We start from the raw sequence: 26,455 nt of genomic DNA on the forward strand, positions 1-26,455 counted from the left end.
AATATGTTCTTTTAATACAACTTAATATTTACTGGCTTCTGCAAATATAAAGCAAATATCCATCCATCCATGTTCTGCCACTTATCATCTCTGCTCATGCTGTTGCAGAGGCAATAGTATGAGCAGAGATGCCCAGCAAGCTACCTCCAGCTCTTCTTGGGGGAGAGAGAGGTTTTGCCAGGTAAGCTGAGAGACACGAGGTCCCCTGTGTCTCCCATCTGGATATACTGTACCTGAAACAGTAGTCCTGATGCCCAAACTCTGTCAGCTGGCTCCTTTCACTGTGGATGAGCAGCAGTTCTACTCTGGGCCATGCTATGTGATAACTAGCCAAATGTGATGAGAACCAGGACCCCAAAACCCTTTCCCAGATGAGGATGCCAGGAATCCCACCCTCCACTCAGGCCCGGGGAAGATGATGGTTATGTCGACCATGGGACTCGGCTGGATTCTGCCCCAATGAATTACTCCTATTGGGGTCTAGTCCTTTGTGGGTCAAGGTGGAGACCTTGGTGGTGTGGTTGCTGAAAAGAGCCTCAGATATACTCACTCTACAGCATTAAAAACTTTAATATGCTATTGATCCCCAGAAACAGTATGTATTATTTGAATGAGTAGTAAAAATATTGCAAATATCATATAATTTAAAAGTTATGTAGAGTACGTTTGCAAATTGATAGTGAATTAGTTCACTCTGAGTTGAAACCTTTTTTGGAATTAACCACTGAACTAAGCAGTGGCTTGGAGCTTCCTCTTTCACAGTCAGTACAGCAAACTTCGACGGAGCATCAATCAAAACCGAACCGACGTGGGAACCACCCATCCCGTGACGTCACTGGGCTCTGACAAGCTGGTGGTGCCGGAAGAAAAGATGGCGGATCATGAGGAGCAGCTATCCGACGAGGAAAAGGTAAGATGCCGATTTAATTCTAGGTTAAACCTCACAGCGTGAAACGGTAACATCCAAAATCTGAGTTGCATATGGTCCTGGCTCTCGGTGCATCCTGGCGTCGACCGGCATTATGAAATTTGGGGAAAACCCAGGCCTCAGCACAACCTCTGCTGCTTCTGCTCTTATTTTTAGCTCAACTTCCGCTCATTTGCGAATTTCAAACGGAGGCTCCTTGTACGGTCCTGACTCAAAATAGGAACCGTGAACGTCTTATACACTCACCTATGCTCACCACCCGTTCTCTTTTCACCCGGTGGACATGCCATTTCACTCACGGGTCTCTGCTTACTTGTGTTATGGAAGTTTTCATGCACCATGGATCCGCTAGCTAGGTTAGTTAGGGTAGCATAGCCGCAGCCTGCTAACAGACAGCCAGACTTACTAACACGCCCTTTCGCCTGTTGGGTGCCCCTTTTCTGTCTTTAGAAGTTAAAATATTGGAAGCGGTAGAGTGCCGGGTTATTTTATGAAGAGCAAACTGTAAAATCAGCAACCGTATGCTATAGTCTAGCTAGTTTGATAACTCTCGCCCCTCTAAGAAGTAGCAGAGAAAGGTGAGGGAACTACGAGATCCCCTGAAGGATATGCTAGAAATTAAAAACTGCTTTTATATTCTGTCCTGTCGTTTGAAAGTCTGTTTCTACCGCTGTGAAAGCCTCATAGCAACCAGTGTTGTTTCTAAAACTGTAGCAGAAAACTGACTCATAATTTAAGCAGGATTTACACCAGTGACGCCCATGCAAGAGTGCTGCAGGTTTTTCTCATTTCCTTATAAGAGGACATGCATAGCTGACAGGACGTGTGCCTCAGCTAAGGGGTTTGCACGAATCCTTGTTGGACTGCTAAATGCATTTTTTCGTCGCTATATTCATTATAGGCTTTGTTAACAAAGTCAGCAGTTAGCGACGAGCAAATTAATATGGCAACTTTTATGCAGGGTATTTATTAATTAATTGTCAGCCTTATAATTTATTTATTATATTGTAAGGTATTAAACTATAAAAGTTTGCAAATGTTTATTGTAAACATTTAAAATGTATTTAACATTGTTTCTAGTGTTTATTTACTTGCCGGACTTCACGATTTAAATGCATAAATGCCTCAGCAATGAATAGATAGTACGAAGAAGCCATAGTTGGAGGTTAACATACAGAACGGTGTATATAAATGTGTAACTGGTAACCTGTGTTAAGGCTCTCCTCATAAACATGTAGTTCTTCCCATTAACCTTGTTAATATCGCAGTTAGCCATTAAAAATAAATCTTTAATAACTCTTCTGTTTCCATCCTGTGAGTTACGTAACACACTGTTCAGAGTAAGAACAGAAGAAGGGTTTGTTTCATTTTGCCCTGTTCCACATCAAACTATAAAAGTTTCCAGAGTTCTTTTTAGCAATTTAGCAGCTGCATTTGTATAAATGTGTTACACTTTACAACTCACAAGCATCTGCCATTAACCAAGCTTCGAATTTATAAGTGACTGTATGGTTTTGTTTTGTTTTTCTTTTTCTTTGGCCATGTACTACATTACATTTCAGGACCACCCGAAATGTTTTTTTTTTTTCAGGTGTGTTCACACAACATGAAGCTGTGGTAAACTCATTGACAGCATTGGATTTTGGTTTTGCGAAGAGGATGGGAGCTCCTTTAATCTTGTAACCACACTGGTTTTGACAATTGTTAAGCCACTTTCATATTTTGACCAGACAGTTTGATTTTTGCAGAGCTGAAAGAATGATGATTGGCTTCATGCCAGGCTGACTGGTAGTGACACCAGACACGAAACCAGTGTTATGCAGTGTTTACCTGGGGGGAAATTGCTCATTTCCTTCTCCGAATACAAGTGGTATGAGGCCAAGATGCATTATGCATCTATTCATGGTGGGTGCGTTCCATTAAAATCGTAGTGTACTTTAAAGGGCCGTCTCCGGTGCATTCGCTCCGAGCAGTCAGCCATCTGCTCTGGGCCCTTAGCCCTGTTTTGTAAAACACTGAGGGGAAAAAAACTTGAGGGAGGAAATGAACATTTTCTTCTGCTTGACACAGTGACAGTGGGGAATAGTTTCTATAATTTATGATTTAGTGTGTATATCCCTTTTACTGTCCAGTCATGATTTGTTGAATAAAAGCAACTCATCCACGTGAGTGTTGGTGACCTGCCAGAAACTCTAACAGTGAGTAAAAGTGACAACCAATGGTACTTTCCAAACTCGTAAGTGAGAAATCTCCCTATTTGCTTTTGTGGGACTCCGCACTTACTCTGATGTGATGTTAGTGAGATGACTGTTTTAAGTTGTGGTGGAAGGAGTTGCAGTATTATTTTTGATAGGTCTGGAACTTTGTCATATACAGTAAAGAATTTGGAGTTTTGCTCTGGGAAAATACTTGTTAAATGTCTCCCTGGAGATTGAAGAATTTCTGTCCTGCTTGTGTTGTGGCCGTTAGCCTCATTTTGGTATTCATAAAAAAGAAAAAGGAAAAAAGCTGGAGCTCCCTGTTTGAAAATTAATAAAGAGACTCTGCCATTTGTAAATGATTTAACAGCAAGAAGAGTCATCTCTTCCACAGTTACCAAGCACTGCTGTGAGACTTCTTGAGTCATTTGGGCACCAGCCTGCAAGCTTCCTGATATCAGTACAGAAAGAACACACAGTATTACAGGAAACTGTTGTTGCACAATCTGTTAGCAGTCAGTTCTGTTGCCTGAGTTTAAGTGTCTGGGTGTCTTAAGTGTTAAAAAAAAAAGCAGTCAACTCTATGATCAGTCAACTTTATGGTTTTGCTTATTGCTCAACACAACATCCTCACTCAACCCCTGGCTAGTAAATCAGACTTCTATCAGTACAGGAAAAAAGCTCATTTAATTACTTTCATATAGTGCTTAATCTTTAATAACAGTATGAATTATTAGCAGGTTTATTTTTCAAATTAATAGTTTGAATTAACAAAACAATTGGTGACTGAAGCTTTACATGTTAGACTCCTTTGTGCATGCGGTAGGTTTTGCTGTTATAAAGTTGTTGCTATAAACACTGGTTTCAAAAGAAAAGATAAGAAAAAAAATTAGTTATCATGTTTTTTTCTCAAGTGATTTGTGCTGTTGGGGACCCATGTGGCCAGCCAATCAAGTTGTTCGACATATTATTATTTTTATTTTTTAACAGCAGTTAGGATGACGATCTAGTACACAGTAAATTAATTCACAGGCCAGCCAACCCGTTTACCTAATAACATGTACTTACCTTGACTTTGTCGTAGGACTATGGTAAATGGAAAAGATATTTGTAAGAGTAGTCTGACTTTCGGTGCTTTGGTTCCTGTTTCAAGAAAGAGAATTAAGCTGTATAATCGGCTGTGACAAACTTCACAGCTGAGGCAGTACTGTCGAATGCCATTTATATAGGGTTGCAAAGTTTTTATTATATTTTGTTCATTGACCCTTTTTTGTTCAATTAGTAGTCCAAGATATTCAGTTTCTATTAAAATATGATAATGGAAAGCAGATCAGTACACTTGAGAAGCTGGGACCAGCTGAATTTTTGGGGGTTAGAGTTGAGGAGTAACTGGAAGTATTAATCGGATACAATCACTCAATAGTTGAAAGCATCACATGGTAGTTTCAGCATTTTTGAGTTTCGGTATTTAGTTCTTCCTCTTGTAAGTTGGGAAGAAATAGCTTTATACACTGTGAAAATAGCTGTTGGTGTTTTTTTTTTTTTTTTGAGGTTTACAAGTGTTTCAGTTGTCAGCAAGTACACATGACGCACCCGTGCTGGTGAGCAAAAGCAAACAAAGAAGCTAAGCAAATGTTATAGTTCCCCCTTTTGCCCACTAAAGGGACACAGCACTCCTTGAAGCAGAATGATGATCCAGACTGATGGGAGCCATAGAGGATGAATAACAATGCAGATTTATGTTTTGATGGTGATGCGACCATAAATGTGAAAGGAGCACCACAAAAATCGAATGAAACATTTTAAAGCAGAATTAGTTTCGATTTTGTGTAACAAGAGAACTGGACTGTCATGGCTGATAAATGGTAAAGTTAGGTAAAGTTAACATGTTTAATTGTCAGGGAAGACAGAAAAAGGATAGTTGCTTGATTCCTACCTGGGGCATCAGTGTAAATGATCCATGTTGTGACGGTGCAGAAAGCCATTATGGTTAAAATTATGCACCAAATCCTGTGTATAGGATAAAGCCTGTTGTGATTTTTTTTTTTTTTGGGGGGGGGGGGGCATTTGTCTGGCTGGATCTCAATAAAGATTAGAATGGCAGAAAAAACTGTGTCAGAAAATATTTATATATTACAGTAATTTACATTTTACAATAAATTACAGAGAACAAGATGCTTGCAGAGTTCTTCCTCTTCTGGGAGATGCATTACTCAGATTTTCTCTTGAGATCACAGTAACTCATTTGGGTTTTTTTTGTTGTTGTTGTTGTTTGTTTGTTCTTTTGTTTTTCCAAACTTGAGTAAAAAGAGCTATAAAGAAACCTTAAATAAGGTCATTATCATCAATAAACTAAGAGTGAAAATAAATCACCCTTCATTTCATTTGAAAGTCCCAACAGTCCCAGATGTGTCCCTGAGCTTGGCTTTGAACAGCTGTCTTAGATATGGGGAATACATAACTAACGGCCAGAACTTGGTGGTTTTTCCATTTTTAACAGACAAATTCAGGAGTCCTGTCTGTATGTGGCTGTAGCAGAATGAATGTGGAGATGTGGAAAGAGAACTCATGTATAGTTGTGTGGCTTCACATTTATACCGTTGTCTCACATCAAACTGGTTAAGGCAGCTATACAGAAAGGAGTAGCTTTACCCTGGTAGGTCTGCTGTCTGGAAGTTGTAATGCAAGCTGCTGGTACTAAATGTGTCACATAGTTGGCTACTTGGAGTAAAATGATCCTATTCCTGTTGTGAGCAAAGGTGACATAATCTGCAGTAGACAAAGCTGCCTATTCACTATTAGTACAGTTAAAGGTTTACTCGCTAACTGCGACCAGAAGTTTGCTTCTTGCCATAGTATTCATCATATGTACAGTGGGGCAAAAAAGTATTTAGTCAGCCACCGATTGTGCAAGTTCCCCCACCTAAAATGATGACAGAGGTCAGTAATTTGCACCAGAGGTACACTTCAACTGTGAGAGACAGAATGTGAAAAAAAATATCCATGAATCCACATGGTAGGATTTGTAAAGAATTTATTCGTAAATCAGGGTGGAAAATAAGTATTTGGTCAATAACAAAAATACAACTCAATACTTTGTAACATAACCTTTGTTGGCAATAACAGAGGTCAAACGTTTACTATAGGTCTTTACCAGGTTTGCACACACAGTAGCTGGTATTTTGGCCCATTCCTCCATGCAGATCTTCTCGAGAGCAGTGATGTTTTGGGGCTGTCGCCGAGCAACACGGACTTTCAACTCCCGCCACAGATTTTCTATGGGGTTGAGGTCTGGAGACTGGCTAGGCCACTCCAGGACTTTCAAATGCTTCTTACGGAGCCACTCCTTTGCTGCCCGGGCAGTGTGTTTTGGATCATTGTCATGTTGGAAGACCCAGCCTCGTTTCATCTTCAAAGTTCTCACTGATGGAAGGAGGTTTTGGCTCAAAATCTCACGATACATGGCCCCATTCATTCTGTCCTTAACACGGATCAGTCGTCCTGTCCCCTTGGCAGAAAAACAGCCCCATAGCATGATGTTTCCACCCCCATGCTTCACAGTAGGTATGGTGTTCTTGGGATGCAACTCAGTATTCTTCTTCCTCCAAACACGACGAGTTGAGTTTATACCAAAAAGTTCTACTTTGGTTTCATCTGACCACATGACATTCTCCCAATCCTCTGCTGTATCATCCATGTGCTCTCTGGCAAACTTCAGACGGGCCTGGACATGCACTGGCTTCAGCAGCGGAACACGTCTGGCACTGCGGGATTTGATTCCCTGCCGTTGTAGTGTGTTACTGATGGTGACCTTTGTTACTTTGGTCCCAGCTCTCTGCAGGTCATTCACCAGGTCCCCCCCGTGTGGTTCTGGGATCTTTGCTCACCGTTCTCATGATCATTTTGACCCCACGGGATGAGATCTTGCGTGGAGCCCCAGATCGAGGGAGATCATCAGTGGTCTTGTATGTCTTCCATTTTCTGATGATTGCTCCCGCAGTTGATTTTTTCACACCAAGCTGCTTGCCTATTGTAGATTCACTCTTCCCAGTCTGGTGCAGGTCTACAATACTTTTCCTGGTGTCCTTCGAAAGCTCTTTGGTCTTGGCCATGGCGGAGTTTGGAGTCTGACTGTTTGAGGCTGTGGACAGGTGTCTTTTATACAGATGATGAGTTCAAACAGGTGCCATTCATACAGGTAACGAGTGGGGGACAGAAAAGCTTCTTACAGAAGACGTTACAGGTCTGTGAGAGCCAGAGATTTTCCTTGTTTGAGGTGACCAAATACTTATTTTCCACCCTAATTTACGAATAAATTCTTTACAAATCCTACCATGTGAATTAATGGATTTTTTTTTTTTTCACATTCTGTCTCTCACAGTTGAAGTGTACCTCTGGTGCAAATTACTGACCTCTGTCATCATTTTAGGTGGGGGAACTTGCACAATCGGTGGCTGACTAAATACTTTTTTGCCCCACTGTATTTTTTTTATAAAGGAAAGAAAAAAGAAAAAAAGTGAGGGTGTAGATGCCTTTAATGATGTACACTTTTAGTTTGCCATCAGGGTTGCAATTTTCTAGCACAGGTGATGGATGAAGTCCAAAGAAATGCTGTGAAAGGCACCAGTGGGAAGAAAGGAAAACTTTCACATTCATTAGTGGAGATAAAAAAATGATTTCATTGTTTTCAAATTTAATGGATTAAGAGTTAACTAAGATTTTTTTAAAACTGCATTTCTTGTAATGCAATGAATGTGAATGAATGAAAGTCAGTAGTGTAACCCTGAACAAAAGGACTAGAGCAGGTGACAGATATGAAAAAGAGAGCACATGGTTCATAATTCACATACATCATAATTACTTTAAAAAGTCATAATCTCTTGCCTGTCTGCCTCTGATAGTATTTATCTCCATCATCACAGATGTTAGGTCTTGTTGGTTCAGCCTAATCTTGTGTCGACCAGCCACCACCTTCTTATTTTGATCAGCAGTGGGACATTTCTGTTTAGCCTGCGGCTACCTGACAGTCTTCCTCATCTTTCTTGCATCCTGCTGTGTTCTCATTATCCATAAATTTTGATCATCCAGGCCCCCAGCATTTGCCCCTGACAGATTGGGTTGTCTGTTCTGTAGCATTTAAAGCGCCACAGATTTCTTTTCCTTTTAAATCTGGGATATTGAAATGGCTGCATGCCAAGTAAGGGAATCAAATTCACGGACACTGTAGAGCTTAAAAAAGGCATTGGTAAATATATTGCCACAGTTTATTCCTGCTTTTCTATGTTATTGTCATTAGTTTAATGCATCTGGAATTGCGTGATAATGATTAGGACAAGTGTGGTTTCAATGTTAGTGGGTGTCATTTGGGATTAAAGAAAAGGCTCTTACTAAGAGGGTGCAGGATGAGAGTGTCTGTTGTAAAAAAGCGGGGTTGTTGGGTGGTATTATGAGGATGAATATACAGTGAGCAAATTGAAAGAAAGGACACCAGCTGGTGTCTGGACCAAGAGAGTACAAAGACACAAGAATCCCACACCACAGGGGGTGCCTGTGCTCCTCATTCTTTGTGTGTATGAGAAGCTCCAGTATTATTGTTCCAGCTTTTTGGTTAGCTTGTGCCTGTACAACAGCTTCTCATGCTGCACCCTCTAAGAGCCATTAGAAAGATAAGTGATAAAACTGTTAAGGAGTATTTTAAAAAGCCCTTTTTTGCACTGAAAAAAAGTTTGGGTTGTAATCAGACTGTGATCCAATCATGCTGCTTTTTTCTTTTAACTGCAGTAAGCATTAAAAAGTTGGATATGAATTAGAAAGTGATTTATCCTAAGCTGTGGAGATATGTAATAATAGGGATGCACTGATCCAACATTTATTTAACTCAAAAAGATGGAACGGGTATCTGTGGTAATGGGCTGATCTATTTATTTTCAGTTCTGTGTTGTTTGAGTTTATGTCACCATGCAGCAGCTAGTGGTTTAGCTAATGTAGCACAGAGTTGGGTCAAAGCAGAGCGACCGCATTTGTATTTCACACCTCTTACACTAACAGTTTTTTTTTTTCTTTTTTAATGCTTGCATAAGTATTTCACTTAATCAGAAACTGTTGTGAAATGCATTGATATGACTTAAGCTCAGAGTAGATGGTGCTTTGGCTTTTCCCTCTACTTGGAAACTCATTTATTTTAACTTATTGTGTCTGGTCACAGACATTAAATAGGGTACAATCTACAAGAACCTTGGTTCAGGTGCAACTGTGAATGACAACAGTTTGCAGTATGACTGTCACTGGTGCAAAGAAATTAGATAAACAACACCCATATACTTTATCAATTATTTTATTTATCTTGTGTCTGTCACTTATTATTCTACTAATAAATCATTACATTTATATTATTAGACATATTTAATAGGGGTGCAACGATATTCGTATCGATATTGAACCGTTCGATACAGTGCTTTCGGTTCGGTACGCATATGTATCGAACAATACAACATTTGTAATTTATTTTATCAACTTTCCTTCTGACGATGCTGTCTGTGTTGAGCGCTCAGTGAATCTGCGTTCGACTACTCCGCCTAGGCTGCACTGTCGAGCGCAGATCCACTGAGCGCTCAACACAGACAGCATCGTCAGAAGGAAGAGCGCAGGGCAAGCTAGCAAGACAGAAGTTAAGCTCTCCTTGCAAGATGGCGGTAGCTCGTTAACGGAGATTTGCCGTGTTGTGGCGTTAAGGTCATTTCAACGAGATTAACCTGAAAGCACTAGTGGGAACACAACGAATATGACTGCACATTTACGCCGACATCATCCTAGTGCAAAGACAAAAACAACAAGCATGCTACTAACTTTAGCCGAGTCATTTAGACAGCTGTTAGCACATGATTCTCCTTATGCTGCTGAGAATATAGCCCAGAAGAAGCGGATAGTATAGCTTTTATTTTGGAAAGAGACATTTCTCTGTAATAAACTCTCTTTTCCAAAGATGAGTGATTCCTCAATCAGATACAGGGCTCGCAAAATCGCTAGCCCGACGTCCTGGGGCTAGCGATTTTTTTCAGACGGGCTACCCTGCCCGTCGGGCTATTGTAGGAAGGAAAAATATATGTCAATGCTTTTGCATTCTTTCAGAAATGTAGCTGGGTAATTATGTCATTGGCATCGGTGAGCCACTGTCAATATGTGACATATTGAAATCGCGTTTGAATTTGCGCTTGTTTTTTTGCTTTCACTTTGCAATCGTGCGAACTGTGTATAGAGAGCGACAGCACTGATCTGTGAGTGATGATAATTTGTGCACCAATTCCTCTGACATCGTCTTATTAATCGTTAGCTTACTATGCAAACATGACAAGTGAAATCTCCCGCAGCTTAAACATGTGAGAGGTTGATCGCGCAGAGAATCGCTGAGCTTATGTGAGTGCGTGTGTAAAAGCAGCAGGATATATATTTTAGTTCTGCTGAGCCAAATAAGACAGGTCAGGGTGAAGAAGTGACAGCCAAAGAAAAGCTTACCACAAAACGGAGAAGTTATGACAAATCAGACTATAAGGCAAAAAGAAAGTGCAGCTTTATGGTTTCATGGACAAAAGAATTTCTATGGCTGCAATATGACGAGCTAAATAACCAGGGCTGCACATAAGTGGTCCGCAGGTGCGCATTCGCTGTCAAAATAAAAAACGCGCACAAGGGTTAGGGTTAAATTTAAAAACTGTACTTTTGAGTTAAAATATATATTTATAATTTTAATAAATGACAAATTAAAAAGGCATGAACATTTTTTTGTATCGAAAAAATATCGAACCGTGACACCAAAGTATCGAACCGAACCGAACCGTGAATTTTGTGTATCGTTGCACCCCTAATATTTAATTGCTATATTTTATTTTACAATAAAATAAGGAAACCAGCATTTAAGTTGAGCCTGACGTGACTTGGTATAAGCAGAATACCCCAAGCCAAGATATGCACAAGGTATACAATAAATTAGCATGAATTCAACTAGTTGCACAGCAGTGTATCAGAGTTCATGCACTAATGCCTGGGAGTTGTTAATATAATTCCCTGTAGAGATTTTTTTTACTTGAGTGCTGCCCATTGTGGCACAGTAGCAGTCAGTGCTCAATGATGAAAATAGGTCTCAGAGCCCTAAAGTGTCCCAGCATATCTGTGCCCCGGTGTAACGCACTGAGAGAACACTTAACATTGCGTCTACAACAAAATTTTATTGTTGACGCAATGTTAAGTGTAAGGTAATTACAATACGTAATTACCTCGATCAAAGAGCAGGGCTCTAGACTAACTTTTTGCCATGGGCGTACCGGTATGCCTAACTTTTTAAAGTTAGGCGCACACAAATTTTATAATAATTTATATAATATAATGTGTTTTTCTGGATACACTGTGCTTTTTCAGCATTCAAAGATTGATGACACCGTGTCAGAGCACTGGCTATGAATTTCAGAAGGATCAGGCCTTAACTTAACAGAAAAGTTAGCAATAGTTCTTTTCCTATTACAGCTACATCCACCTCTGTCGTGCCTAGGCTGCTCACTAGGGCTGGGTATCATCACTGATTTCTATAATCCATTCGATTCTGGTTTTCAAAGTCCCGATTCGATTCAACTTAGCCTCAGTCAGAAATATTATAATTCTGATCATTTATCAGTACTGACTTCATCAGAATTGTGAACATCACAGCAGGTGCCTTTGTGTGAAAGTAACTGAGAATAAAACACAGAAAAACATGAAGGAGATTTTCCTGGTCTGGCTTTTTATAGCAGATAACCTTAAAAATATTCTACAATGTTCTGCATATAAAGTTTAAATTTCTTCAGTATTGAACAACAGAAAAAATAGGCTTTCTTGTCCGAGGTCATTTAAGTGAAAAAAAGAAAAGAAAAAGACAGCAGCCGACAGCGCTGTAAACAACGGTAGACTGGTGGGTAATAAGCGAATGAATAATACAGAAAACAGAGATTGGAGACGGGAAACTGTTCTTGAAGTATAGAGAGAGAGCTAGCTGTGCATGGAGTGTGATTTTAATAGTCGTGGAAGCAAAACAGCAAAATTCATGACGACATTGATCAAATGTGAAGCGCAGTTTGCTGCTTCTTTTGCTGCTGGCTCGGCGAATTTTGGTTGGAGAGAGACAAAACCTGCAGCTCAGAATCAGCGCAAAAAGACGTAATCACAGCGGACCCGACGCAGAATCGCCGAGCTCCGACAGCGTGTCCGTCTACGGGCCGCCCGAGAAAGACAAAGTTGATTCTGATGCGTCGATCCGCTCTGTGTTTACGTCTTTGTGTGGAGTCCGTGTACCTGCTCTCATTTGCTGTTTGGTTGTTGTTGAAATGGTTTTGTGAGCTTTAATCTGAGAATCTGGCGTTTCTGGCCAAACACAGTTATATTTAAAAGTCGATTCAGGATTTAACGAATTGATATCGCTTTATTCAAGCTACTCACCTCCCACTTCCACCTGCACTTTCAACTGGACCACGGCCAATCAGAGAGGTCCCGCCCCTTACTATCTCTGATTGGTTTAGTCCACGATAGGGGCATAATGTGTGTCTGTTGTTGACCAAAGGGAAGGTTGCAGATTTTTTTTTTTGCTACCCGAACAGTTGGTCGCACAGGTGCAACCAAATTATTATTTTTTAGTCGCACCACTGAAAAATTTGGTCGCAAATGCGACCAAATTGGTCGCACTCTAGAGCCCTGAAGAGGTTATGTTTGTGGTACTGTTTGTTTGATTTCAGAAGCAGAATCAGTTTCAAGTTTGGTATGTAGTAGAGTTGGGCATTTCAAGCAAAAGTAGTAGTCAACATTTACTGGGAACTATGCAATGGTTCTTTGAAGATCACCCACCATGCTAAACTGCTCTTAAATGATTGTGATCTGTCATGGTACTTGGTAAATGACTCATAAATAGATCCTTATTGCTTGTCTGAACAAAATGTATCCATGTCAACGTTTTCCCCCCACCCAAATAAACCCAAAAGGCCAGCACTGAGCTTGAAAAATTCTCTTAGTGACCATACCAGAGCCTTGCATGCTATGCATGTTTGATGATGCTCTGCTACATGCGCTGCAGGCAGTGTTGCTCGGGTGGTGGAGACTCAGTGCAATAGTAAATCAAGTTTGAGGTACTCGGAGGAAGAAAGAGGTGATGTAACAAGCTTTTAAAAGTCAATACCTTTACTTGTAAACTAATAGAGCGTCTCCATTCTCCTGCTAGTGAATCATTTTAAACCACAGTATGCTCCCTTGGTCTTAGACTTTCATCTCCATTTCCTTAAAATGTGGTTTTTAGCATGATTTAATTGTAAAACCATCCCCATCCCTCTCACTAGCTGTAGGTGCTTCACAGTTAATTGTGTTAAGTTCACACAGTAAGATTCAATTATCTGCAATCAGTGTTACTTGAAGTACTGTTTCAGCTGTTGAGTGCTTGGAAATCTGTTTTTATAGTAAATATTCAAATAGTTTTCTATTCAGGTGTGTGTGTGTGTGTGTGTGTGTGTGTGTGTGTGTGTGTGTGTGTGTGTGTGTGTGTGTGTGTGTGTGTTCCCTGCTTCTTGTCAGTGGCGTACTGGGAAGCCCACTGGCCCCCGTGTGTCACCATGAATAACACATTCACAAAGATTTATGGATATTACCGTATCACATTACAGTAAAACTGCAAGACACCACATGAAAATAATGTAGAATAACAATTTTTCTGACACTGAGATGGTATATCTAATGTCCAGCTGTAATTACAGCTCCTGCTGAACTTAAGCACTATTAATAGACTTTATTGAAACCAGATCAGGCTGAAAGGAGTTCAGTTTGATGTCAGATATTTGAACTAGTTAATGTGCTTACAGATTGTCTTTGGTAGTAATTAATATGTGTGTGTGTGTGTGTGTGTGTGTGTGTGTGTGTGTGTGTGTGTGTGTGTGTGTGTGTGTGTGTGTGTGTGCTTTTTCATTATTAATCTGTGAATATAGTCGTACTTCCAGCAGTGCAGATCAAAAATCCACCCTAAACACATTTACTACTCAAAATTGGGTCAATTCTGATTTAACTACAGGAGAAGTGTCCAGTAGCTAAAATTATAAGTGCCCAGTCAGCAACATGACAGCTCTTTTAATTAAGTTCCCTAAAATATTTTGGAAACCCCACAAACGCGTCCAGCTCAGCTCTAATTCCAGCTTTAAAGAAACCCAACTCATCCCCCTCCAAACCTTGTAGCGCAAATGATTCTGTCTCGAGGTAAAACACCTGTTGGTCTTGAATAACAAGCAATTTTTGCCTTATATGCATTGCTGATCCTATGACATCTCAGCAGTTGACTGGATTTGTACTTTAATGGATGAATAATTAGCTTAACTGACTGGTATTTCTGTTGCTGATTAGCAAGGGCTGCAACAAATAAACATCCAGTTTAACTAATCGCACGCATATCCAGTGCTTACATGTTTCACCCTGTAAGTGCTCCTGTTTTAGATGACAGTGACTGCATTTTAATACAATTAAGAACATGGATATGTGATGGCTTTGTTTTTCTACTTAGCTGATATAACTAGACTAAATAACATGTAAACCTGGTTCTTAGAAAAAGTGTGTGTGTGTGTGTGTGTGTGTGTGTGTGTGTGTGTGTGTGTGTGTGTGTGTGAGAGAGAGTGAGTGATGCAGTCTGTTTACACTGCCGTCCAGTGTAATGAGGGAAACCCAATGCAAATTAGTCTTCCCGCAGGGATTTCAAGTCATAAACACACACAAACAGTTTTCCGCCATCTGTTTAGCAAAGACTGTGTTTATCTGTTATGTGCTCAAATGCACATGAATTTTTTTGTTGTTTAATGTAACTGGGTCATGATGATCTCATGACAGATTAGACTAATGCAGATAAACTTTGATCTCAGCATAACAGAGAGACACACACAGACACACGTTGTTTCCCAAGTGCCTTCCTTTCTCTGAGCATTGCTCATTAGCAAAAATCTATCTGCTGCTCTCTGTGAGTGCCTAGCAGTAGTGTATATACACTCACTAATAAGAACCCATAGGACCCACATGTGCACACACATTCTCTCTCATATGCACACTTTCTCTGATATACCAGCTTGTGAGATGAGAGGGAACCTGGCTGAGCTGCCGTCCCCTGCCAATGATAGAGTGAGGTAGAAATGTATAGGGGTAGGGCAAGAGACCGTGTGTGTAGTAGTGCTCAGCACATTTTTATTTCCTTATATGGTTGTAAAGCAAGCAAGAGAGGGAGGGGCTGTCAGCTGGCTGTCAGTTTGACATGTGACCTGGAAACAGGAAGTGCTGTGGTATAGCAGAAGAAGAGAAGTATAGGAGGTTAAAAAAAAAAAAAGACTGTTCGATGCTGCTCAGATATTCTGGAGACTGAAATGTCAGAAAAACCTCACTCCACCCTCCAAACCAGTGAGACAGTCATGTTACACCCTCTGTTGGTGCCACTGTGTACACATGTTTACACTGTGAATTTGAGCTAAATATGAATGTCACATTTTAGCCCCTATTTAAAATGCAGGCAACACGCTGATATTTCTGCTGTTTATATCAGACCACTGACATGTAACCTCTGCCTTCTATCTTTGGTTTTAGGTGCGCATAGCGGCTAACTTTGTCATCCACGCCCCACCAGGAGAATTTAATGAAGTTTTCAATGGTGAGCTTTCTGTTCTTGTTCCTCTGTATATTCTTTCATAAGATTAACAATGATTACATTGCTCAGAACTTGTAGTTTAATGCAATGTATGAGTCTGCAATCACCAAACATAAATACATAAAAGTGTATTTGAATAGCTTGACTTATGTATAAAGAGACTGTCTGCAGCAAATTCTGTTTTGTTACAGTTTCCAGTAACTCTGTATTGACAAAAACTATTGTTAAATGTAAAAGTGAGGGAAATGAAAACATGAAAGGCAAACAGTGAAAATGTGATATAAATAATTATATGGGTAATGTTTACATTTTTTATCATCCGTGTCTTTTGTTGAAGAGATATTAACTTCAACTTGTGTTAGAACCTAGATGTACTTTGGTATTATACCATTTTGCACCATCAGATGGTGTAATGAGTCACCTTTATTTAAGTGGCCAAATCATTGAGCGTATATTCTCATTCTCTGGCCCCCTGGAAAAAGCAAGCGCCTCTTGAGGAATTGTGGTTAGCTGGGAAAAATATAAAAAATGTCAGCGGTGCTGACATTTTTAAAATACTGCCTGGTGTAAATACAAAAAAAATCGGAATACTTTGTCAGTCCTAGAGGAAATGATTTGGTCACAGGTGCTCCAAGACCGTAAAGCAGCCTTTGGTACATGGTTTAAAGCCGTGCCAACTATGTTCTAAGTAAACAATTAGAGACTTGTTTTAGTAAGTTTTTATTTTTAGTCTGACAGCTTTTGTCAACATCAGAGCCAGGAGGCATCAATGAAGTGTGAACTGCTCAGGAGTTACAGAATGCTGTATTTGTGTTTCTGTTGTGTATGCCCTAACCCTTTTACATACAGTATAGCTGGCTACATTGAAATAAATAGTACAAAAGGGAGTCTATACATGGCCACCCGTTCAACCATCATTGGAGAGCAAGTCATGTACACACCATTAATGTACATTACAGTACTGTGTCAGTGCAGCACTGTTTTTTGTCTTTGTGTAGGTTTCTCACACTAAAATAGTTTTGGTTTCAGTTAATACAGAGGACCTAAAATAGAATCCATTATTTGGATTTTATGGCCACCAGGAAATTAAATTGAGACTGTGATGTTTTGCTCAAAATGTGTCTCGCCCTGCAGCACCAGAGTTGACACCACACTGTCACAGTAGTGCCCCTCGAGACAGTGTGTATGTGTGTCTTGGCTTTGTTAACGACTCATCCTGGCCCGGTACATGTCGTCACCTCAGAGGAACGCCTTTGGGGTTGTCTGTTTACCGCTTATCACAGCCTGTCAGCCACACACACTCATATGCACACACTAAAAACAGTCCCCTGTTGCAACTTTTCCCCCTTTCATCTCTATGTGATTATAGCCTTTTCCACTGAGCTAATTTACCATGTCTGCTTCACTCCCCTGGCATAGATGCTGCAAACACTAACTGCTGGCAGCTGTGACTTTAGTGTTTGTGTGCGTGTCATGGAGATGATCTGCTGTTCCTGTATTCTTTCCTCTTCTGCCACCATTAATAATAATAATATGACAATTTTTCCTCTTAGATGTGCGATTGCTGCTCAACAATGACAATCTGCTCAGGGAAGGTGCAGCGCAGTAAGTCTTCCCTTGTGCTATTTCCACAATTAAAAAATTTCAGATGTTAGACGGAAAATACAGATTTGCATTGCAACAACTGAAGATGAAAGAGGAATACAACTTGAGATTCACAGACCAGACTAGTTTTAGTTGCTTAGGTTTTTACACCTGACCATTTCTCCCCTGTCCAACACGTTAACAGCAAGAAGAAACCATTCAGTTTACATCTAAGAGTTCTAGACCTGGACATGCTGAATAGTTACAAGTTAATCAACATATATTAAGATTGAAAAGTTTTAATAACCAGCAAGGCGGGACTCCTGTGTTTGCGATCTAACTAACTTGGTATCTCTCTCCGTAGTGCATTTGCACAGTACAACTTGGACCAGTTTACCCCCGTGAAAATCGAGGGCTACGAAGAACAGGTGAGCTCATGCTTTGCTTTTTGACCCTGAGGTTATGGTAGCAATACAGAAGCTAAAGAACAGGACTTTTATTACTTTTGGCATTAGTCACTTTATAGCTCCAACGCACAGTTAGATACTGCTATAGTTGATGCACATCAGAAGAATGAGTGACTCAGTTCATAAACTTTTTCCATGTGGACCAGGCAGTCACAAGTGTGACGTTCCTGTAATGTAAAAGCACAGTTTTATAGAGATCTGTTTCTTTAGCTCATCCAGCCAAGACTATCATCAGAAATAAAAAAGTGACACTTTTCTTGGACTTCAGGGTTAGAAGAGAGATGGTAGCCTCCAAATATATTATGGTTTAAGTGATGCAAAACATAGTATAATTGTATCATTGGCATTAAAAGAGACAAATAAAATTGGATGAAAGATCAAACAAGTCTGAATCTTCTCCTTTAGTTCCTGCAAAACAGGATCACATAGCCACTTTTATTTAAATGTCACTGTTTGCTTGCTGTGCATTTGTGTGAAGGTTGAACACTGCTGAATGAATGTGGCTGTGTTGGCTTTAGTAATGATTGCACTGTCTTATGTAAAGATGTCATCATGTCCCTCTGTTCCCATATGCTGGGCTGAAATTCCCCTGTCTGGTGCCCAGCTAACTGAGCTAAGTGTTGAGGTGAAAGGCAGAAGATGGAAAGTTCAGGCTGATGCCTGTGGTTCCTATTGTTCTCCGTCCTCCTCTTTTCATCCTTTTGTTTCCTCTTCATCTCTCCTGTCTCCTTAGATAATTTACCACAGCTCTACTTCTTTATTGTGCTGTTCTCTTTCCATACATGTTCTTGTCGGATTATTTATTAATTTTTCTTTCTTACATGTTTTACTTATTTTTCCAGTGCTCTTTCATTTTCTATTTCTTGGCCTTCCCACAGCTCTCTTTCTCATTCCTTTACCCCCCCCCCCCCCCCCCCCCCCCCGCTTTATATTTCAGGTCTTAATCACAGAGCATGGTGATCTTGGGAATGGCAGGGTCTTGGACCCCAAGAATAAGATCTCCTTCAAGTTTGACCACCTGAGGAAGGAGGCCAGTGACCCACGGCCCCATGATGTTGACAGCTCCCTGGAAGGCTGGAGGAGTGCCTTGGACTCTGCTGTCAGGGCCTATGTCAAGGAGCACTATCCGAGCGGTGTCTGCACCGTATGTTCAAGCCCACTCTGTTACCAGAATAACTGAACTGCTCACCTCAGAAAGTTCATTTTTTCATTGTGTGTTTAAAGCTATTAGTTTATGAAAACATCAAGCAAGAGGGAGTTCTCCCACAGGATCTGACTCTGGAGTTCAAAACACACGTTACAACTATTACACATTGCTCTAAACTTAACAGCAGAGGCTTGTGTGTAATATAGATGACTGATAATTGGGACTGAAGCTCACTGTTCTCTGGTGTTTTCCTACAGGCTTATAAAAACAGATACATTTAAAAGTCACACACAATTCAACAGAACTGCTCAGAATACAAACATAAACCAGAGCTTTTAGGACCAAAATCTCTTGCCTTTGCATAGTGATCCTCTTCATTCGGAGATCTGTTTTCTATTAAATTAGAACTTTAGTGGCCTTCATTTTGTTTCCACTTGCATTTCAAGATTAATATTTTGTTTTATACATTCGTTTAACCCTTGGGGATTGGAACAGGAAGGGTATCTATTTATTTTTATTTTTTAATCCCTTGCAACAAATTAGCAGCTAAAAGTAGCCTAATGTTATTAGTGATCAAATACAACATGTACAGTCAAATTTAATCAGTTTCAAGCAGGAAGCAGTAGCAGGCCAGTATTTAGATAAGCCTGTCTTTTACTTTGCAAAACAGCTGTTGTCCTACTTATTAAATGTGTTGTGTATATATGACATCCTCTAAGTACCATGACAGGGTCAGGTATATAATTTAAGTTTTGACTATAAAACCACCGTGTGGTGTCAATTCTGCACACGTTGAGCAGTGAAAGTGGCCTTGAGTTGCATGTGAAATCTGAAAGTGTCTTTTTTGTCTTTTGACTTCAGATTTATGCGAAAACCATTGATGGACATCAAACTATCATCGTGTGCATTGAGTGCCATCAGTTTCAACCAAAAAACTTCTGGTATGTGTAAAACAGTCAAAACATTAGTGTGATATTTTCCCTCCCTTATATTTTCTGATATTTCTTGTGTCTCCTCCCTTTCTGCTTTCAGATGAATCTTTTTTTTCAATACTAGTATTTAGGCAGATGATTTTTAACCTTAACAACAACTACATGTTAAATACAATAAAACCATTGAAATCCTCAAATCGTTAGCTTCATAGCATAAGTGCCTAAGTCATTGACTTAGTCAAATGACTTAGGCACTTATGCTATGAAGCTAACGAAATGTTTCTTGAAGTGTTTAAGGACATTGCAGTAATTGGCACATAACTCTGGACTGTTAGACTCTGTTGATTTTGATCAGGTTAATCTAATTGGATAAGAACTGCACCAATCCTCTTTGCTGCTGGGTCTTATTGGTCTTATAAGTGTTGGGTGTAGTAATCCCAAAACTACTGTACGTGACTGCTGTAATGGTTTGAAAGTGAAATAAATTTTATTTATTTATTTTTTGATTTGCAAATCACAGTGAAAAGGATCAAAACTTTCACATGGAGATTTTGTATCTAATGAAAAAGACATATTAGAACTTAATGATTCAAAAATTTGTCAAAATCTGTAAATATCATTTTTCACTCTTCTGTAATGCTTGCACCCCCACACTAAAATAGAAGTGCGTTTTATTGAAAAATTGGACACTGCGATTTTCACCCTGCAAAGGGTCACCCAGTTGGCCGAATTGGATGGGAGGTCGGTTCTGACCTCAAGACCGCATATTTGATCAGAGCACTTTGTAATAAGCCAGAACTTCAATGTAGTATGCAAATTTTAGTCAAATTAAGAAAATTGGCAGTAGAGTGTCCAAACTAATTTCCATGTCTGTTCACTACATATTAGGAGATGGTTCACTGACGTAAATAGCTGTTGGTCCATCATTAGTAATGCTTTTACTGACATAACACAGAGCAACTCTGTGAACAAGATGTAACACGTTACATCTTTATGGATCTTAACAAAACTCTTCTATGTCATCTTAACTCAAGAAACTCTTACATTGCTTTAAATGAAGGCGCACATTAACTGGTTTTTAAATGTGATGCTATACTTCATACTGTGAATACCTTTCTTACTATCTGTATTGCCACTGTTGTTGACCAAAAACACAAAGTCATATACCTTTTCTGTTTATTTTTCAGTATAGGCGATGACAGTTGAGCCAATGTACTGGACAGTTAGCTGAGTCAAGTAAAAGTGACTGAAGTGTGTTTATCTTTCCTTCTCGTTGTTTAGGAATGGACGCTGGAGGTCAGAATGGAAATTTACCATCTCCCCCTCCACCACCCAAGTGGCAGGAATCATGAAAATCCAGGTATGTTATCTGAACAACAATCTTTGACGTAAAACGGACACACTGTGTTGTGTTATGCATGTCAGCACGCATACTCAAACTCACGTTTACTGACAACATTTGCATGTAGACTTTAATCAAATTCAGTTTCTTTTTTCTTCCTTTGTCATCTTTCTTTCTTTTTTCTCTTTTTTTTTTTACCGTGTTTTGTTTATTTATCACAAAGTTCAGTTAATTTCTGTTGCACCCTTGTCTACTTTTTCCCATAAGCTCAGTACTAAAATTTTGTGTTCTTGGTTTTTGTTGTCGTTTCCTTCACTCCCCCCCCCCCCCCTTTTTTTTGGGGGGGGGGGGGGGGGAGTGGTTTGTTAGACCTCTTGAGATTTGTTTGTTGGCACACAGCTCTTTGATTTTTTTTTTTTTTACAGCTCCAATCATTTCATGGCACAGAAGAAATTTTGGTTAGAAATACACTATATATTTCCATATGTATTTCTAGGTTCATTACTATGAGGATGGAAATGTCCAGCTGGTGAGCCACAAAGAGGTTCAGGAGTCCATGTCAATTTCTGTGAGTATTTCTGTGAAGTCCAAGCAGAAGCTGCAACGATCATTCCCCATACTTTTACATTTGTATGTATTTAGGGTGATTACTTGTAATTTTATGTTAGTAATTAAGTTTTGACCTGGTACCAGCTACCAGGGGAGGTTTTCTGCTCTGTAGTTGCAGTGTAGGTTTTAAAGTTTCTTTTTTGTTGGATGCCTTGTCCTCTCCCCTCTTCAAAAGAATGTCATGTTTTCAGAATGAGGCTGCAACTGCAAAGGAGTTTGTTAAGATCATGGAGGCTGCAGAGAATGACTATCAGGTATGTCAGGAGATTTCGTTGAACCTGAACTTTCACCTTAGATCAGAAGTCCTCACAAATGATGGAAACATTTTACAGTTATGACTCCAGCACTTACTGCCACACTAAAATCTTTTGTTGTTTGGCTTTAGTTTTGTGTGATAATCTGTTACTTTTAGTTGTGAGGAGTTTGTGTTACTCAAGTCAGGAGATAATGAAAACATTTTACACGTTCGCAAACTCGCAGCACAGGAAGTCAAGTTTTAGAGTGACAATGAATAGAAAGCTGAGTCACTTGGATGAAGCTGGACATTTTTTAGAGAAAGCTGGACTTTCACAACAAGGCCTGGAGAAAACTCTGACATACCCTAATGTGGTTATAAAACTCCATTTTCCTACACCACACAGACTTCTTCAGACCTGGGGAAAATTTAGATTTATTTGAGTATTATTATTATTTTTTTAAATCCAGTCCCCTCTCTGTCTTCATCCTTATTTCATTCCTTGTAGACGGCCATCAACGAGAATTACCAGACCATGTCGGACACTACCTTCAAAGCCTTACGCCGCCAGCTTCCTGTGACACGTACCAAGATCGACTGGAACAAGATCTTGAGCTACAAGATCGGCAAAGAGATGCAGAATGCTTAAAAACCGCAAAGATAACAGTCAGATCCCCACTCCCCGCCCCCAGCCCCTCCATCCCCATCCAAAAAAATGTTGCATGACTGGATAGTTGTATCGTCTTTGTACAAACAATTAGAGAAAACGGGGGCAAAGAAAGGTTTGGTCTCACAGACGTCACATGACACATTGGATGACTGTTTTGATTTTATACAGACACTCTCCTGTATACTGAATTTGTGATCGTATTTGGGAAAATCTATCTTGAGGAAACTTTGCGAGTCATAGGACACAGGGTGGACACTTGTTTGCATAAACACCCTTATGAAATAAAATATCATGTGTGCAGTAAGTATTGCATCAGTGAGACCACACCTTTTTGTTTGGAAAATCTGTTAGAATTTGCAATAATGGTGAAAACAAATTCATTTCTGGGAGAATTTTTGTCTGCATTTACAGAGGAAGTCAGTTACTATGGCTGAAACGAACAACTCCCCACCCCACACCCCTCGTGCCCCCACCACCACCCAAAAAAAAGAAGTTTTGTGTTCATTGACTGATATATTTGGCACAAGCAGCCACCACTGTCAGCCACTCAATGTTCTTGTTCTCTCATTCTGGTACTTCCCCCTCACCCTTTGTCCTGTGTGTGCGCTCTCCAGCTTGCAGCACTCCTGGCTACCTTTTGACTTGATATCGTCTGAACTCTCACTCAGTGCAGGGAGTTCTGTGACCACTTAACAAGCTTAATTAACAAGTCATCAGTCGCAAAAGTAATTTGCATAATGTCCAATTTACAATAAAATTTAAAAAAAAGTATCACTTTCTCCTCCAGTGCTTATTTTTATTAAAAACAGAACCTGACTGTATTATATAACAAGGCACATTGTAATATATACCTGTATGAAACATCCTGTCTGTCAGTTTGGTGATTTGTTTCCATGAGATTAATTGTAATTCAGTCACAATTATGTTGCATTAAATGACAAATTTTCTATTTACTGACTCAGTCATAATTTCTGATGCTATTTATTGTGACATAAATGGGGAAGAAAATTATAATATTGGGGTAAAACAGATAAACAACCACACATGTGCATCACTGATTTAACTTAAGGACAGATTTTTAATATGCAATTAATTGTTTTTTTTTTTCCATATTCCATCAGTCTGCTGCCATTAAAGATTAAAATCTTTACATCACAAGTGATCTACAAAAGAAAACTGAATTGGTACTTGGTGCCCAATTTTTGTTTTACATTTCATTTGAAGATTTGGGACCCACTCCAAGGAAATTTTGAACTTTAGACATTTAATTTATGGCAGTTTTTTATACCTTTTCTGCATCCATTTATGATGGAAATGTTTTTATCCATATACAGAAAAACAAAAATTGGGCACCACGTACCAATTCAGTTTTCTTTTGTAGATCACTTGTGATGTAAAGATTTTAATCTTTAATGGCAGCAGACTGATGGAATATGGAAAAAAACCCCAAAAAACCAGACTTACTGATTAATTGCATATTAAAAATCTGTCCTTAAGTTAAATCAGTGATGCACATGTGTGGTTGTTTTTACCCCAATATTAAAATTTTGCCTTTTTATTATTTTAGACAAAACAGGGATAATAAAGAAAAAAAATGTTGCACCGAAATTTGGCAGCAGGCAGAGATCCCAATATGGCTGTGGGGAATAACAGCTGCATGTGCAGTATGAGGAATTTTTCCAATTAGATTTGACGGCTGACAGACTGCTGATTTTATTCCTAAGGCAGGGTGGTTGATAAGTGTATAACAGGTTAAAACTACAAACAAGGTGTCATGAAGCAAAGTGTTATGATACATAATAGTTTATGTTTTTTACACTGGGAAAATAAATGACAAATTGTTATGACTATAAAAATCACAGGAATGATTCATATTGAGCTTAAATCTTTCCAAAAAAGTGTTTGCTGGCTATATTTATTTAAAAACTCGAAATCGCCAACATACAGGATTTATTCAACGGTGTTTTCTGCAGCTCGCTGTAGGTGAATCAGCGACACCTTGAGGCCGCTGGGGCTAACTGTCCAGGTTAGCGAGCCGGTGGCTAACTGGTAACTGTTAGCTTTAAGGTTAGCCTTCCAGCCCCGTTTGCAGACACGTCCACACATACACAGTGTCTGCTGCTGGATACTCAGACACATGCTGGACTGCTGGCAGGAGAAATGCTAGCTACGAAGAGGTCTTTCACCAGTTTCTTTACATACGCAAATTGAGGTAAGATGTCTCACATGATCCCTGTCAACGCTGTCATCCACAACGCTTCCACTTCTCTCTTTTTTTTTTCTTTCTAAAGTTTTTGCCAACGTTAGCCAGCAGCTCTTGTTAGCAGTTAGCTAGCAGGTTGAGTTAGTGGCTACGACTCACTGAGCCCAGTTTAAATGGAAGCGCTCACACGCGTGACTGATGTTTAATGCACAGGGGAGAGTGAACAGGATGCTCCCGAGCTGCCGTGGAATGAGTTTGTCCTGGCAAGCGGCATAAGGCGGGGAGCAGTGTATTGCTTTTAATGGTCTCCATCATGAGTCAGTGTTAACGGTGATTCCAGAGTTCAGAGCGACCGTTTGCCAAGTTTCCTCTTCCTTTAACTTCAGGAGTCGCCTCTGTCAGGGATGCTCTTGAAGCGAACTTTGTGTTGCTTTTTGTTTTGTTTGTTTTTAAGAAATGTTAAGCTTAGTCTTGCGGACCTGAGGTGTTCACCTCTGCTGGGCACTCGCAGCGAGCTCAGGGTTGTAGTTGGCATGTTGTGTCTCCGTGCCTTCACAGCAGCCGGTGGATTCGTCTCCTGTGACTGAGAGCTGAGCAGCAGATGGAAGAATGTGCTCTTTCAGAAAGCCAGCTGGCCCCGGCTAGAGAGGGCAAGAGAGCCTTTAGGCACAAATAAGCTGGTTGAAGAATTCGTGCGTGTGTTCGTATATAAACTGAATAGTCATGACAAAAAGCATGGGCGTAAAAGGTTAGTTTGACAGGTTCAATACGGCATGCCGGCAGCTGGCTCTCACCTTCCCACTGCTTTTCGTTGTACAATAAAGGGTTATTATTCTATTCTGTACTTGCAATGAAAGGTGTTAATGCTGCTGCTGAATTGGCTGCCTGACAAACCGTAATCCTCCCTGAGAAGTCTGGAAAGGCATCAAAGATTATTCTCTTAAGTAGGGATGTAGCAGTCCTTAAACCTAGACCGAAATCACGATAGAAACATCCACAGCATCTTTCGGCAATTCCATCTTCCTTTTACCATGATGACTGTCTGAGCTAGTAATTCCAGCGCTCTGTACTCTAAAGCAGGATATGGGGTATGAGAAACTTGAGTAAATACAAGATCCATTTTTAAATTGTGATTTTATTTATTAATGGAAGAAAGTCAGCTGGCCTCTCCCTTAGAGATAGGGTGAGAAGTTTGGCCATCCAGGAGGGGCTCAGAGTAGAGCTGCTGCTCCTTCACATCGAAAAGAGCCAGTTGAGGTGGTTCAGGCATCTGACAAGGATGCCTCCTGGGTGAGGTGTTCTGGGCATGTCCCACTGGGAAGAGGCCCCGGGGCAGACCCAGGACACGCTGGAGAGATTATATCTCTCGGCTGGCCTGGGAATGCCTTGGTGTTCCCATGGACAAGCTGGAGGAGGTGGCTGGAGAGAGGGAGGTCTGGGCTTCTCTGCTTGGGCTGCTGCCCC

The 26,455-nt window shown here is 40.1% G+C and overlaps 2 protein-coding genes across 7 annotated transcripts in view; both read left to right on the forward strand.

Annotated features, from left to right (window-relative positions):
* The first annotated feature begins 773 nt into the window (after positions 1-773).
* Positions 774-23,737, forward strand: LOC147325196 (F-actin-capping protein subunit alpha-2). The gene is made up of 10 exons (XM_086299581.1): positions 774-910; positions 15,742-15,805; positions 17,356-17,407; positions 17,751-17,814; positions 18,791-18,997; positions 19,862-19,941; positions 21,214-21,292; positions 21,771-21,842; positions 22,075-22,137; positions 22,627-23,737. Exons 1-10 carry the CDS (start codon positions 872-874, stop codon positions 22,765-22,767), a joined length of 861 nt encoding a protein of 286 aa, XP_086155707.1. The 5' UTR covers positions 774-871; the 3' UTR covers positions 22,768-23,737.
* Positions 23,738-24,798: 1,061 nt separating this feature from the next.
* LOC147325197 (suppressor of tumorigenicity 7 protein homolog) overlaps positions 24,799-26,455 on the forward strand; it is a 61,876-nt gene continuing 60,219 nt past the window's right edge. For 3 of the 6 annotated variants that reach the window (XM_086299582.1, XM_086299583.1, XM_086299587.1), the window contains exon 1: positions 24,800-25,000. The gene's annotated coding sequence lies outside the window, so the exon portion shown is untranslated. Of the gene's footprint in view, positions 25,001-26,455 lie in introns of all 6 variants that reach the window. The other 3 variants (XM_086299588.1, XM_086299585.1, XM_086299584.1) reach the window with 3 other exon arrangements.

The sequence above is a fragment of the Aulonocara sp. 'chitande type north' Nkhata Bay genome, linkage group LG7 (assembly GCF_057382095.1).
Source record: "Aulonocara sp. 'chitande type north' Nkhata Bay isolate Kocher_YH1m ecotype deep benthic linkage group LG7, A_spYH_male_GT1.1, whole genome shotgun sequence".
NCBI classification, from domain to species: Eukaryota; Metazoa; Chordata; class Actinopteri; order Cichliformes; family Cichlidae; genus Aulonocara; species Aulonocara sp. 'chitande type north' Nkhata Bay.